The sequence below is a fragment of the Strongylocentrotus purpuratus genome, unplaced genomic scaffold (genome assembly GCF_000002235.5).
Source record: "Strongylocentrotus purpuratus isolate Spur 01 unplaced genomic scaffold, Spur_5.0 spur5_scaffold_12, whole genome shotgun sequence".
Lineage (NCBI taxonomy): Eukaryota > Metazoa > Echinodermata > Echinoidea > Camarodonta > Strongylocentrotidae > Strongylocentrotus > Strongylocentrotus purpuratus.
The window spans coordinates 31767254-31783967 of NW_022145597.1; the positions used below are offsets into that span (position 1 = coordinate 31767254).

At 38.5% G+C, this 16714-nt stretch overlaps 1 protein-coding gene across 1 annotated transcript; it reads left to right on the top strand.

The window, feature by feature from the left end:
* Positions 1–3: 3 nt before the first annotated feature.
* Positions 4–15778, top strand: LOC115918544 (UBX domain-containing protein 7-like). Its single transcript, XM_030982437.1, has 12 exons — positions 4–275; positions 2018–2186; positions 2679–2743; positions 3555–3626; positions 5027–5136; positions 6210–6356; positions 7498–7588; positions 8575–8628; positions 10300–10412; positions 11316–11946; positions 12825–12904; positions 14026–15778. Exons 1-12 carry the CDS (start codon positions 215–217, stop codon positions 14182–14184), a joined length of 1752 nt encoding a protein of 583 aa, XP_030838297.1. The 5' UTR covers positions 4–214; the 3' UTR covers positions 14185–15778.
* Positions 15779–16714: the final 936 nt, after the last annotated feature.

A 16714-nucleotide genomic window follows, 5' to 3' on the forward strand; every position in this document is an offset into this window, starting at 1 on the left:
GTATCAACACACATAAACTGCACTGCAGTGTAATGCATGCTAGTAATAGTATGTATGCATAGCATGTATCTAAAATCTAGTTAGTTTTGCCTACATCGTATGCATTATACTAGGCTTAGCGCCTAGGGCTGGGTGATATATCGTGAATGAATGTTACTCTCACAATTGCTCAATTTTGAGTCACGTAACCTTTAAAGTGAATGAATTTCAGAGGATGTCAGCGGCAAGTAAATCTGACATGAATGCACTCGCAGAGCAGTTTGCATCAGTGACTGGTGAGCTAAGACTAAGTTTAACAAGTTTAACTTTTTTTTAAACTTTCATTTTCAACTTCAACTTACAAGATGCAACTACAGTTTATAATTAATTTAAGAGGTTAATTTTATCTTGTTAAACCTTTTATTTACCTGCAAAGTATTCTTGAGCTTATAGCAAAGAAGAAGAAGAAGAAGAAGGAAGTAGCTAGCCCTAGCTAGGGTCTTGGACTAGTTTAAAGAGAGAGCCGACCCTACCCAAATAAGAAAGAAAGAGACGGAAAATTCGGTCTAGGTCTAGATTACATGGACTCGGGTTTAGACCAAAATTTCTGTCTCTTTCGTTCGTTAGCCTCAAAATTCTGATTTGGCAATTGGGTAGGGTCGAGAACCGACCTAGTAATTTATAAACTGACATTTGTTGACATTCCCCCTAACACAGCTCACAGATGGTATCCCAGCCGAATCGCACCATGCGGATAGATTGAGCCGAATCGGAACCTCTTTTGGCTCCTAAATTATTAAAATTTTCAGCGCTTGTTCAGAAACGTATCCAAAAATTGACCTGTAACTCTGGCGTGGAGATACCCTAGTCTCCTAAAACATACCCAAAATGAAGTAAATAGGTCTATTCATTAAATGTCCAAATAACGATCATGACTACATGAGTTAAAAGTCGTCATGTTTATTTACCTGTTTCGTGTCAATTTTCTTGTTATTTTTGGAGTATTTTTTGGATAGACTAAGTAGGGTCTAGATCTAGGCACTCCAGCAAAGCATAGAGAGTCAAGGTCAATGCGTATTGACCTCTAGCACTGCATGCTTGCTGTGAGGCGGGTATTTTTAGACCCCATACACAAATACACACACCACACAATATTGCATAGACTGTACACAATCTTGTCGATGCAGCTGTAAGCAAAGTTTGACACGAGACTTACAATTTGAATTTTTAAATTATTCTTTCTAACATCAGTAAGTTAAAAAAAATGTATTTTACTGCTAATTAGGTGTCATCAATTGTCACTAAAGTACCGATTTTTAGTGAAATCAGTTGAGTTTGGTACAGTGGTGTTTGAAATGTTGAGAATCAAAAGCACAGCTTTTACTACACAGCCAGGATAGTGATGCTCCTATGTGTGGATCTAGGCAGTATTTACTACTATTAGTTTAGTAACCTAGCCTTTTTGATACTTTACGAAAAAAAACAATTAGTGTGAGAACTGAGAATGAGAGTGAGAAGGGTGTGCATGGGGTTTGGTTTCTAGAAGAATGCTGTCATCTCAACAGTCCAGCTACACCAGTTCTAACTCTAATTCTCATTGCTGCTCGATGCCTATCGATTGACTTAGACCAAAAATTGACTAGCTCAATTGAATTGAATTGAAATTTATTGTCCCTTTCAGGAAATTCTTTTTTCACTGGTTTTACAGTCATTGTACATGTACATAATACAAGAAGAAATACATACCGGTAAGCGGTAATACAATAATATCAAATGTACATCGTCACAAACGTTATTAATAACATTCTGAAAATGATTGTTACATTGGGAATGGAATAATATATACATTAATTGCAGTATAAACATAAACATAAACTGCATCTATGTTGCCATTTCAAGTGAAATTCCAACATTAAGCTTACTGTTTATTTGAAAATGTTGGTATGTTTAGTATTTGGAGCCCTAACAAAAATTAAATTCAGAACAAAGCAATTGCCTATCTAATACAAGTACTCTACTCCCATACATTGGAATACAGGATCCACAACTGTAGTGGGTTTGCAAATGCTGGAGGTATGCAATGGTGACCTAGAGAGGGCGATCTCCATGCACTTAGACGGTGTGATTGACGTTGATGCCATGCAGAATCAAGATGTCAATGCTACTTCCTCCCTGTCTTCGGCTGCTGGCCCATCAATACCCCTCAAGTAAGTGAAAAAGTGTTTCATAACCTGGGGAGTAGTGAGAGAGAGGGGTGAGGGCAGAGCTGCCAACTAGTACGGATGTCCCGTAATATTGGTACAGAAATTAACGACCATTACGGCAGTACAGATTTTTTTGCTGGGGTCTGGTGCTCGCACTTCTCGCTGAAGTGATTTGGGTTTTATGCTCTCTGGTGCAATGTGATTTATATTTTGGACCATTTTTGCAATAGATTTATGACTACCTGGTAATATTTCATAGATAATTTTGATTGTGCAGATTTAAACGTGCAGGTGATTTTCAAACATGTAATTTCAAAATTGGAACCTGCCGCTGTTGCATTTTGAATGGCTTAGCTGACTACCCTGATGGCCTGGACATAAGTCAAATTTTTACCTTCAGTTTTTTTGCTAGATTTGCAACTTGCAAGAGGTTAGTAATGAGAACTTGCAAATTGTTTAACTGTGCGCCTTTTGTTCTGTTTATTTTTATTCCAGCGATTCTGTCCGTGCTCCAATTCCAAGTAAAATGGACACATTGGTTGAGGATGTTCCCACATTTGGTAAGCTAACGTCTGTTTATAGTGCAATATTATGCAATATTATGCTTGGAAATCACTTTAAAATCCAATATCTAAGTCTTTTACTAAGAGCCACAAATATGTGTGGGTTCCTTATGTAAGTGGGACACCAAAAGTGTCACAAAGTGGGTTGCTAATTTATGGAAATACCCATATCCACCTGCCCCCTTCTCCCTCCCCCCCCAAAAAAAAAAAAAAAAAAAAAAAAAAAACATCAGATTTTGTTGAATTTTCTTCATATCAAGAAGCTGATAACCTTATTCTGTTTTGTGAGGTGTTTTATTTTATTTATCGGTATTTGTAAAAAAATGCATCCCGGACAATTTCTTATGCACAGATCTCTTGAACGCCAGTCAGATTAAAGTGAGCAAGCGAGGGAGCAATTCAGTACTGGTAAAGCTTCTCTTTGTAATAGTGAAATATGGTTTTGTGGCATCCCTTTTCTTGTTATTGGTTGTCTAAAGCAATTGTGGCTGACCTCATGTGATGTGCCTAGGCCCTGTATGACTTTATCTGTGAATGTAAAATCTCTTAACAGGACTATGACTACCGGTAATACTAATGATAGTAGAAAGCACAATTTTCAGTCATATCAAGAGGTTCTTCATTTCTAGATGAAATATGTGGATAAAAGACATGTGTCGAATGGGACACGCTGCATAGAATTATCCTTTTTTCAAATTTCAAATGATTTTTTGGTTGTTGCTGTTATTTTTCGCTGGTAAGAATTATGGCTCAAGTTAATTTAGTTTCATTGGTCGAAGCTCATAATTTTGATTATCATTTTCTGCAGGTCCAGTTCCTAGACAAAGAAGGGCCAGACAGTCCGTTTTTGATGGTCTACGCGACTTCCAAGCAGAAACAAGTGAGTTGTTAATGGATATCGTATTTTGCCTTTCTTGGAGCATCGTTATGAGGGAGCATGATGGTTTCATTCACTTGACTCTCAAGCAAAAGGTTTGAGGTTCAAATTTCTGCCTAGTGCGTATAGTCCTTAGACAAGGCATTTTATCCACAGTTGTCTCTCTCCACCAGGGTTAGTCCAGCCTCTGTACCGTTTTCGTTCAGCGCACCCAATCAGCTGATAAAATAACACACCCTCAACGTTGAAAGTAGACCTAGCCATTCCTCTAAATCTGGACGGAAATTTGGGGATTGCGCGATCAGTGGAGAGACCGCGCTGTGTGTGGGGATAAAAAGAACGAACGGACTGAATCTGGACTACACCAGGGTGTGAAATGGGTACAGTACCTGACAGGATTTAGTCCTGGAAATGCCATGTGCACTCCTGTGGCTGCCATAGCTCAAGCCAAGGTGACGACATCCAACATCTTTAGAAGCGCATAGGGACGTCATACAATAATGTAAGATATACAAGAACAGTTTATTAGGTCTTCTGTTCTATTCACCTCTAATATTTGCTTATTTTTTTATTATTTTCCTTTCTGTACATTTCTTATGGAACAGATATCTCAAGACTGCCAATTTCATGTATCTGTGCGTCAACCTTATGAAAGCTTCAAACACTAGTTTTTGTTCACACGATTTGTGTTCCTGATCCTGTTCTGCTTTTAAGGTCTTGGGATATATCCTTGTGTCCCACTCAAGGCCATTAAATATTTTATTAGTAAACCTTTGAAGAAAAAAAGGATTCCCTCTCCCAGCCTCTATCATAAAGATCATGTTAAAAGCTGGGCATGCAATTGCATTAGGAAAGTAGCTAGAAATTATAACGAATTGTAGATCATGTGAAATTGGAATATTAATTCCAAAGTTGTTACAAGATTCATTTGAAGTATGCATCATCATCAGGAGGTAAAGCGAGCTGAGTTTGGAGACACGCCATGAGATAAATGATTCTTGTAAATTATACAAGATGTCTACCAAGAGTATTTGTTTACATCATGTTTCATTAAATTATCAGATTATTAAGCATGAAATTTTGAATGGACTAATTCTATATCAATCCAAAGACGGTAGTTCTATAAAAACATGCATAGTGGAAAATGGTGATTTTGAATTAAAGCCCCATCGCACTAGTTTGGCCAGGAGGGGTTAGACCTCCCTGCATGGTCACTGACAGGTGGTTATCTCATCAAATCAGCTCTCAATTAACATAGGAAAAAGGGGACCATGGGGGACCAATGGTCACCGATTAGGCATTTTTGCTATATAGAGGGCGCAAGTAGCTATCAGTAGTGCAGTGGGGCTTAAATGAAATCAAATCGAGGCAGTCACATTCATCTTTTTCCCCCTTTCTTCCAGGGCTCCAGGAGGAGATGATGCACAACCCCAAGTCATCATCGAAAAAGAGAACATTAGAAGATCTTTTCAGACCACCTCTAGACCTCATGCACAAAGGAACATTTGTTACGGTGAGAAAGGGTCTCTTTGTAGGACAGAATTGAAAAGCATTTTTTTTAAAGCAGGACCGTAAATACGAGTTTGCCGGTCTAACAAAAAAAGTGAGAATACTGTTAAAAAAATGATAATTTGTAGTAGGAAATTAGTATACAAATAATTTATAAAATGATTTTACTAATGACCGGTCATTATCATTTGATAATGACCGGTAAAGCTGTGCACAACAGTGTAATAAGGTACCCGAGTACACTCCCAAGCTTACAAGCGAATACTCAAATATTCGGACGCCATGTTTTTTATAATTTTTTTTGATTTTTTTTTGTTGTTGAATTTTTTTTATTTTTTTTTAATTTTTGATTTTTTTTGTTGTTGATTTTTTTTTTGCCACCACCATACCACTGAAGCACTATCCCAGGTCCGTCGCCGAAAACGCATGCAATTTGACTTCGAGTTGCAGTTGAAGGCGCCGATTTAATAATAACAATGACAGTAAACAATGCTGTTTTAAAAACCAAAGATGGCAGAATAATCCATTTTTCTCCAAGTCCAAACAGAAATCCGGACATTTGGTCCCAGTTTCTGAGTGGTGAGTTTGACAGTGCTTGAGTTGGGAAACATTTTTACCGACGGCACCATGCCAGCGGCCGCCGCTCTCCCTGGCACGGGTAAGCGTGGGCCTGGACAGCGCCAGGTGACCGGGATTTTTGTTTTTTTGCGGCCGAATATTCAAGTACGAGAAATCGTACCCGAGTAGTTGTCAACCGTGCGGGTACTCGAGCATTCGACCACACGTTGCAGCCCTAATGACCGGTCATTATCAAAATTGCATACCACTTTCTCAAGTTAGCTCATTGATGACTGACAGATGATGTCACAAGGGGAATGAGATCTTGAGGTTTTTGGGTTGGAGCTTAGCAAGTTTGAAAAGCAAATATTTCAAAAAATATTTAAAGATCTATGAAACACATTCAGAAGTTTACATATCAAAATATAGGATGTAAGCAGGACTACACACCAACAGGAATACATTTGTATTTCTCCAAATGTCATTTCATCACAATTACATCCATCTTGACCTTGACAGGCACGGGAAGCTGGGCAAGCCCAGGGCAAGTGGCTCATGGTCAACGTTCAGAATGTAAGAGAATTCAGCTGTCAGCAACTTAACAGAGACATCTGGAGTGACTCTACTGTCAAGAGTATCATCAGGGAGTCTTTCATCTTTTGGCAGGTACGTCTTCCCACGTTAATAGGGACTTTTAGATTTGCACAACAACAACATGGATTGCTACGATCGACGTCCTTTTAATGCACTGCCTTGAATGGACGTCACCCGTATCAGTCCACGCAAATCTAAAAGTCCCTATTCTTACATTTGCTCCGGCGTCACTTTAGATTTATCTGATTGTCCCTAAAATATCATCAGTTTGTCTTTTTTCCTTTCTTCTTCTTTTAAAATCAGCTTAATAGCGGTGTAGATTTCTTAAAAGATGTCTTATGATAGTCCTAAATTATTAATTTCATTTTCCCTTACAAAACAAATATTCAAGAGAATTCAAGGATTCTTTCATCGGGTATGTCTGCTCATAGTGATCTCACATTTGCTCCTCATTAATGTCATCAATGTGTTTCTCTCATTATCTTCCTTTGTTGAAATCTGCTAAATATCAGTATGGACCACTTGAAAGATACATCATAAAGTGGATAAATTACAGATTTCATCTTCCCCTTCAAAGCAATTAGTCAGAAGAAGGCATCTTCTAAAATTCTGCCTCTCTTCGTCCAAGTTTAGTGATTGTATACGTGGTACGGAAATGATTTACCGTAATGCACTATGACATGATAACAGCTGCTAGCTGTAAGGCCAAAGGAAAGTGCTTTCATATAAAAGCAGCAGCAGTAAATGTATTTTGTAAATGTCTAACAGTAAGGGGATGCAGTAAATTTACAGTAACCTGTGCTAGTGACCACTTGTATAGAAAGAACCCCTGTCTATGATCAAGACCTTATTTTCTATTTCCCTTGAATGGGCTTTCTCATTGTTTGAAACATCATTCAAGGACCTGTACATAAAGACCACCACACCTGTATATAAAGACAGGTTTCCCTTGAGAGATCAGGGCCTGTTGCATAAAACTTACCATTGATGGTAAATTTGCCATCAATGGCAATTACCATGGTAACAGGGCTGAACAGCCAATCAAAATCAAGGTTTCCATGGTAGTTACCCTTGGTGGCAAAGTTACCATCAATGGTACGTTTTGTGCAACGGGGCCCTGTACATACAGGTTTCACTGTATATTTAATTGTCAAAATCATTTTTGGAAAAATTTGAACTACAAGAAATCTCTTCTGCCTGTGTTTGCATTTAGGTGTACCATGATAGCGATGAAGGGCAGCGGTACATGCAGTTTTATAAAGTTACAGAGTTCCCCTATGTCTCTATTTTGGATCCAAGAACAGGTTTGTTACATACATGTGTGATGCAAGAGAAATAGCATAATATATTATAAATTGATATGATATAAATATAAGTTTATGAAGTTATACATTAAGAGAAGAAATGGATGCAATGGGGAGAAGGAATAGGAAATATTGAAGGAGGGATGACTTGAAAAGGCAGGGATGCCAGTTTTCAGGCAATAGCCTGAATTCAGGCCCTGGCGAGTTATTTTCTGACCATAGTTAACGCTTTTTTGTGTACAAAATAGCTCATTCTAGGTGATTTTCACACCCTCTGTTAAATTCTAACTGGCATTCCTGAAAAGGGGTTCGAGGAAGGAGAAGGAGAAGAGAAGAGAACAGAGAAGAGGGATCAGAGGGAAGAACAAAGGAGGGCTAGATAGAAGGGATGCAGTGGAGGCCTCCCCCCCCCCCCCACTCAGTGTTATTTAGGGTATGGGTATGCTTGTTTCCCTCCCTTTGAAAGCACCCTTCCACCCCCCCCCCCCCCCCCCCCCCCACTCAGTGTTATTTAGGGTATGCGTATGCGTGTTTACCTCCCTTTGAAAGCACCCCACCCTATCTCCGGTGTGAAAGTCTATACATACCAGACTTCGTCACTCGAAACAGTACCCCTTTACCAGAGATTTGGGGAACAGGTATGTGTCCCTCTGACCCCGGAGTGTGGGGGGGGGGGGGGGGGGGGGGAGTGGAAGAGGAATTGGGTAGAAGATTGATAGAAGGTGAGAGAGAGAGAAAAAGAATGATTTTGGGGTGGATGAAGAGAGGGGTGGAGAAGGGGCAAGAAGAGAAAGAGAAGATTACCCCCAGAAAAAAAAATCAAATGTGACGAAGGAAAGAGATTTATAGAAGAAATCAAGATGGAACCTACCAATACTATCTAGAAGATGAGCTGATAATGTAAAGACATGTTAATTGAAAAGTATGATTAAAGAAAGAAATGTTCATAGTAGTGATTTCTTTTTTTTATTCCCATTTTTCCTCAGGAGAACAGATGGCAACTTGGCATAGAATAGACAACGAAGCTTTCTGTGATGTTGGTAAGTCATGCCAGGGTGATCCAAGTTTACTCCTGCTACAATTGCTCTAGGGACATTTGCTTCTGGGATAATTTCCCTGATGACATTAACTTCTGCAGCAATTGCTCTAGGGACATTTGCTTCTTGGACAATTTCCCTGATGACATTAACTCCTGCAACAATTGCTCTAGGGACATTTGCTTCTGGGACAATTTCCCTGAAGACATTAACTCCTGCTACAATTGCTCTAGGGACATTTGCTTCTGGGATAATTTCCCTGATGACATTAACTTCTGCAACAATTGCTCTAGGGACATTTGCTTCTGGGATAATTTCCCTCATGACATTAACTCCTGCAACAATTGCTCTGGGGACATTTGCTTCTGGGACAATTTCCCTGATGACATTAACTCCTGCAACAATTGCTCTGGGGACATTTGCTTCTGTGATAATTTCCCTGATGACATTAACTCCTGCAACAATTGCTCTAGGGACATTTGCTTCTGGGACAATTTCCCTGAAGACATTAACTTCTGCAACAATTGCTCTAGGGACATTTGCTTCTGGGACAATTTCCCTGAAGACATTAACTTCTGCAACAATTGCTCTAGGGACATTTGCTTCTGGGATAATTTCCCTGAAGACATTAACTTCTGCAACAATTGCTCTAGGGACATTTGCTTCTGGGACAATTTCCCTGATGACATTAACTTCTGCAACAATTGCTCTAGGGACATTTGCTTCTGGGATAATTTCCCTGATGACATTAACTTCTGCAACAATTGCTCTAGGGACATTTGCTTCTGGGACAATTTCCCTGATGACATTAACTTCTGCAACAATTGCTCTAGGGACATTTGCTTCTGGGATAATTTCCCTGATGACATTAACTTCTGCAACAATTGCTCTGGGGACATTTGCTTCTGGGACAATTTCCCAGAAGACATTAACTTCTGCAACAATTGCTCTAGGGACATTTGCTTCTGGGACGATTTCCCTGAAGACATTAACTTCTGCAACAATTGCTCTAGGGACATTTGCTTCTTGGATAATTTCCCTGAAGACATTAACTTCTGCAACACTTGCTCTAGGGACATTTGCTTCTGGGACAATTTCCCTGAAGACATTAACATCTGCAACACTTGCTCAGCTGACATTTGCTCCTGGGACATCTCTTCTAGCGTCAGTGTTATTTGCTCTGTGCTGTATTTAGTCCTAGATCTTGGGTTAGGGTTGGGGTGCTATTGGGTATTAGGTTAGGTTTAGGATGATGGGTTAGAGTCAGGCTTGTGTTTGGTCTAAGGTTGAAGTTAGGAATTTAGTAAGTATATGACTTAGACTGTAGAGCATTTGTCGCTGGAGTGTGTGTCCTTTTTACCCATGTCTGATTGCTTTCTCGACTGCTTTCTGTAAGAAAATTAACACGTTATGATTTGTACACAAATTTTAACGAAAATTATGGGAACTCCATGGGGTAGCTTCTGGGATGAGGGTGTTGATATTGTTTATGTTACCGGTAATCATTCATTTAGCTCAGACTTACTTGGGGAGTTACAGAACCAACAAAATCAAGGCAGATGGAATGATGGGGCAAACAAATGAACAAAACACTCGATTAGAGCAACTAATTTAATGCAAAACATACATAAATTTAAGAAAGTAATGAAAATGGTCTTTTCTCCCCTCTCTCAGTGATGCAGTTCTTATGTGACCACAAAATGGACATTCCAGACATTGTTCCTCTGTCACCGCCGGCCGATAGCCCTTCGTCATCTGGGCCACCTGCCAAGAAGGCTAGAACATCTGTAAGTAATACCGTTTCAGGCCTTTCTTTGGAATGTATCCTGTATGACATATGACATTTATCCATTTAAAGGGATCAGCTATCTTTTCCTCGGATTCTAAACAAAATTCTGGATTTAGCTCATGCTGCAATCACAATTATAAACCTTTAGGACAGTCAGGAATCCCATGACTGCAGGCTAGCGTAGGGAATCATTGCAAGAAAAGAAAAATGCAAAGGGAAAATGTATACATTCTTACTTCAGTTATTGTGGGCGAACCCCCCTCCCCCCACCTCCCCTCACTTCCCCTCAGTTATACAAATCAGGGCCCTCAAAAGTGGTTTTCTTACTATTACTATTAGTATATGGGTCCCGGTTAGTTGAGATGTTTTGCCCTTCCTGAGGCCAAGGTGTTGGCCTGCCACAGAGCCCATAGAACAATGGCAGCGCAGGAAAAGTAAACACTTTTCGTTTTAGGGTACCTTCTCCCGCTTACCTCAAAATGGTCCTCATGTTGTTCATGTTTTATTATTATTATTATTATTATTATTTTGGCAATCACTCATTTACCCGTACAAAGTAAATAGCATAAAGCACTCATTCACCTGTACAAAGTAAATAGCATAAAGCACAATTGAAATATAATGAAAAATTACATGTAATAGCAATTAATCACGCATTTTCTACCTCATTTCTCCAAGATGCCAAGGCAGAAAAAAGAGGGAAAACGGCTTCCTACCCTTCCTGGGAAAATGCCTTATAAACTTTTTGATTCCTGATTCAGAAATGTACAATTCTGAAAAACATTATATAACTTTCTTGCTTCAACTTCCGTTCAGAGTATATATGTAAGAAGATGGTTGGATTTGTGGAGTTTCTAATAATGGGTTTATTCTCTCTCTTTCTCTTCCACTCCTGTTACAGAGCATCATTGATGCGAGTGAGGATAGTCAGTTAGAAGCCGCCATCGCCGCATCCCTGGCCGAGGTGGAAGCAGCTCAAACCAAAGCAGAGTCCAGCATCATTGCCATCGAATCCGATTCTGAAGACGATGTCGACGATGAAGAGGATGATGAAGACGATGATGCAGTAGAGACGATAGAGAGCGATTTTGCGTTCAGTGACTCTGAGCCCTCGAGTGAGGCAGTGCATCGGACGACCTCTAAGACTAAAGCAACAAACGGGGCTGTTCAAAGGACAAGTGTAATTGTCAGTGCCGCTTGCAAAGGTCATGAAGAGGTCGTTCACAATGTAGATGACGACGTGAAGGACGAGACCACTGTGATAAATGAGAGAACAGATGTGAAAGAAGCCAAATCAAATGGATCGATCACAAGCGAGGGAAAGAGAGAACTTTCATGTGAAGAAAAGGCAAGAACTGAACCTTCGGAAAGCAAACCAAAGATAATAGACAGCAATGATGTCAATGTTGATGTCAATGTTGATGTCGATGACGATATCGATGGGGAGAAGCAGGACGATGCAGGAAGGTTATCTGGGGCTGATGCCGACGATGCCACAAAAGGGGAGGATAATGAATCCGATGAAACCTCAGGTATATCTTGGAGATTGATGAGGAGGGCTAACCTAGTCACCCGTCAGAATCGCTTTTATTGTTTTTTTAAATCGTGCAGTAGGCAGGATTATTTGTTCCTTAATTTCCATTTATTTACATTTTGTGAATGAAAAGGGTGCAGCTAACTTCCTTTTTTACCACTGTCCAAGAACAAAATATATACATTGTACATGAAAACATAGAGTACAGTGCACTCACCAGATTTTGGATATAAACCCATATTTAAAAAAGTTCTTTAACCCATCTTCCTAGTTCTTACAGGGGTTATCGTCAATGAATCTCATCAGGCAAACTTAGTATACTCTAGTTAAAGGTAATACAAAGTTTTGGGAAATTTTGAAAATTGGGTGGATAGTGATTCTTTACAATTTTGATATATTTGGATGCCCCTGTGGATGTATTATAAGCACTAGAAAATTTAGCCCCTAAAACACTTTTACTTTCGAGTAAAATTGAATTAAAAAATTTACTGGTGCTCCCAGTAAATTTTGATAAATTTCAAATAGCGCCTACGGCCGTACAATAGTAGGTGCGACCATGAAAATCTCAGAATATGTAGTTGTGGTATATAATTTTCAAACGGGATTAGCTAGTCGGTCGATTTTAGTCAAGAAACATTGTTTTATAGCTTAATTAATATCTTGACCTTGAGAGGGAGCTATACAGCATAAAGAGTTAATTATTTATAATTTCATAACTTTAGACTCAATTTTAACCGCGACAACGATCACTGAATATTGTAAGATCGCATATGCTTGCAATATGTTCATTTGAACCAAATTCATGACCCCATACCAAAACTTTGTATTACCTTTAAGTGAATCGTAGACATCATGCCTCATTGTGTTTTATTGCAGGACCAACTACTGAAATCATGTTAAGGTTCCCCGATGGAAGAAGAAAACAGGTCTGTCTATCAACATCAGCAACTCTAAAGGTGAGACAGGATAGGTTTTCACAACACTTTCTTGAACCGAACTCTAGAACCGAACTCATTTCCACATGTAAACATAAGAGAAAGTTTCTACTCTCTGAATATGGTTAAACCCCTCCCTCCTCCCCCCTACCACATGACCTTAATATCTTTAAACCCTTTAATTCCACCATGGTATTCTTGCGTTCACCCTTACTTGGGTATTATTGTGTCTCTTTTGTATTCTTGCCTGACTGCACATGAGTGTATTTAACATTGCCTTGTATTAAATTTATTTAGTTGCTTATGAGCCTTCAGGTGAAACAGACTGTACAACTCTTACCAATAAAGTTGAACCTTTCCAACTTCTATATTTATATATATATAGATATATATATTTATTTAAATTCTAAAAAAAAAAATCTAATTCATTTCTTTTCCAGTATAAACTGCATTTAAATGCAATAATTGACTTAAAAACAATGTTATAAGTTGTATAGAAGACAAAATAGAAATATGGTTAAACCTGTTTGAGTTCCACCTCCTTATAAAGGCCATCTGTCTGCAATGGTCTCTTTTGTGTGCCCCTTGGATAACCTTATTAGACAGGTTGAATAACTGAAAATGATATTGTTCACCTACATGTACACATTGACATGGATTGGCATTTTAAAGGAGCAATGCTTGTTTGGTGCAAGCCCCTACAATTAAGTTACATTAAATATTTTATTTCCAATTTTGTGTTACTATTTATAGAACATGAGCATTGCCAGCATTGACTTGCAATACAGTCCTACTTGTAAAGGCAATAACTACAGCATGTCGTACCCAAAGAATGAAATAATTACATCTTTCTATTTCAGTTTCCAATGGAATTACACAACTATTGTGTTAGATTATGGGTTTGAAATCTTTAAAAATTCAGCCTTAAATGTTTACTTGATGAAACCCGCAAACGATTGTCTCGCTGAGTGCTCTTTTACAAATTCTCAATAAAAATTTGTGTCGGGTATGAAATAATGAGGCTAAGAAGCTATTTCATTTCCCCCTTTCTCTTATGTACTAGTATTGTGTTGGTGTCATGATTCAAGATTGTATTTCTGCTTCATTGATAAGTTTGGTCTTGTTTTCTTTTTGTATTCCAGGCACTGATTAAATGCGTTTCTAAGGAAGGTTTTAAGGCGGAGAAGTACGAACTCATCACAACTTATCCCCGTCGTCGACTTTCTGCCTTAGACTCAAGCACCAGCCTCTCGGACGCAGGACTTAGTCCCCAAGAAAGTATCTTTGTCCAGGAACGGTAGCAGACACAACCTTTCCAAAGATGATTGCAACACAAGTAACATCAAGGAGGGGATTTGCGATCATGTCAATTCCATTTTGTGAGGTGAACGGTTTTCTTCTAAAAAACAACAACCTTACTTTTGAGTTTGCTTTCGTTGAATTGGCTACAAGTGATGGAAGGTCTATAGACAAGATAGCTGAACTTAAGGTAGACTTTGTGCATGGTTTCCTGTTTCATGAGGCTATCATTTTCATACCTCCACCACCGAAGGTGCTGCCAAAAGACATTCAAAATTGAATTTTGCAATCATGTTTGCATTCAAATAAAATGTCATCCAGTAATTACACATTAATGGTTGCAGACAGGATCAGGATTGCAAAAAACATGGCACAGGTGCGGCTTGTTTCTTGTGAGAGTATTTGTAAATTGTCCCCCGTTTCATGAGGCATACAGTTATTTTGTAATTGAAATTTGCAATCAAGTTTACGTTCACATTTGATTTCATCCAGTCAGTTACACATTGGCAGCAGCCCACTTGGTCATGATTGCCTAAGGAAATGACGTTTATGCGATGTAACATTCATGGTAGTGTACCGTACCGATCACCCGAAAATATAATTTGTATACCCGGTATGCATGTTGCTAGAATGTATGAAACTAACCCCCAAAACCTTTTCCTGGCATTCTATAGGTAAAATGTTAAGGAGTATGAATAAAATAAAGGATAACATGACATCCCATGTACAAGGCTTGCAAGTAACCAAGTCAACTCGATTTGGGTTCAGTGTGCACCCTATTTTATGCTCTTCAAGATGTTTAATGTTCAGTGAGGGTGTATTTAAAGTGCAATATCTCTTTGTAGAATTAATGATTGAAGCTTGTATTTTTAAAGAGTATAACGTCAAGAGCAAAACGTGTTTTGGTGATTGGTACACTTGAAATATTTGACCATTGTATCCCGTTCCATGAGGAGGACAGTTAATTTTGATTAAAATTTGCAATCAAGTTGGCATTCAAATTTGATGTCTTCTTATCAACTACAAATTGATGGTAGCAGGCATGATTTCCATAACACTCTGGTTGTTAACATTGACCTCTGAACATTTTCCCTTGCTTCATGAGGCTAAACTTGCAATCATGTGTGCATTCAAATTTGATTTCTAATCAATTACGTTTTGAAAGAGATATGATTATGGTTGCCAAAAGATGACGTTGATAGGGCTAATACTTATAGAGGAGGGTATTTTTGTGCTTGCTTCAATATGCAGGGTAAAGTGCATGTTCACTAACATTTGCAATCATGTTTGCATTCAAATTCAATTTCATCCAGTCAATTACATATTGATGGTAGCAGATATGAGTCACATGACCACAGTTGCCAAAACATGTTAGTGATGAGGGTTAAGGTGTTTGTGCTTTGTCTCATTTTTCATGTTGTGAGCAGTCATTTTTACACAAAATTTGCTATCAACTTTGCATTTATATGTGATTTAATCCTATGTTAAAGGACTTTTTAATATGATGTGATTTTGCTGTTACACATACTTTCCCCAGATCTTATTCGGATGGAACTAACAGATTAAGAATAAATGTTTTTATGTTTTGTTTGTGTACCTATCTTTTTATGCATCTCTATGATTCTGTATCTAGTAAAACGCACCTTGTGTACTTTAAATCAAGGTATAAAAGTATCAAATGTACTTTGTTTTTATTATACACAATCCTGCATACTAAGGAAATGTTAAGGTGCTACATTTTAACACCCTTAATCAGATTGAAATAAAAGAATTGTAAGAAACTTCTCAAAAAAGTTCTGCAATTCATGTTTGAGTGTTGATATATCTCTTGTTACTGTATTCATACTTGATGTTGGTTCGTGTGTATTCCCCTTTACCATGATGCCCCATTTGTTTATCATTATTATGTAATAATGGAATGTGCAGTACACCTGAATTTGGGACCAAGTTTAATATAAAATGTTGCAAAATAATAATAATATTATGTTCTTGTATAACGCTCATATCCGTCAGCCTTAACACTCCTGGCGCTCCACAATTATTACCCCAGCTTTAGCATGGCTACCATTATGGCGCTCTAGCATTTCAAGGAATAAATTCCTGTCGGGTACCCATTTACATCCCCTGGGTTGAGTGTGGCAAATGTAGATCAATGTCTTGCCAAAGGACATTAGCACCGTGGCGGGACTCAAACCGCGGACCTTGTGATCCATAGTCTGGTGACATATCCACTCGACCACAACACCTCTACAGAAATGACATTTTTATTGTCAATAGGGAATTCTTAATTTGGTAGGATGATTTGAAGGAATAACAAATGCATTTTGAAACATTTCTCTTTTGACTTCGCCTCATATTCAGTTGTGCTGCACAATCTGGGATTAAATTATCATTACAAACGGGGCATTATTGTAAACTGGGCATTATTGTAAAGGGAAATGAACAGGCTTTTCAATGATACCAACATCAAGATTCTCAAACTTGAATAGTAGAACTTTTTCTGAGGGATTTAGTTGAGTTCTGTCACAATTC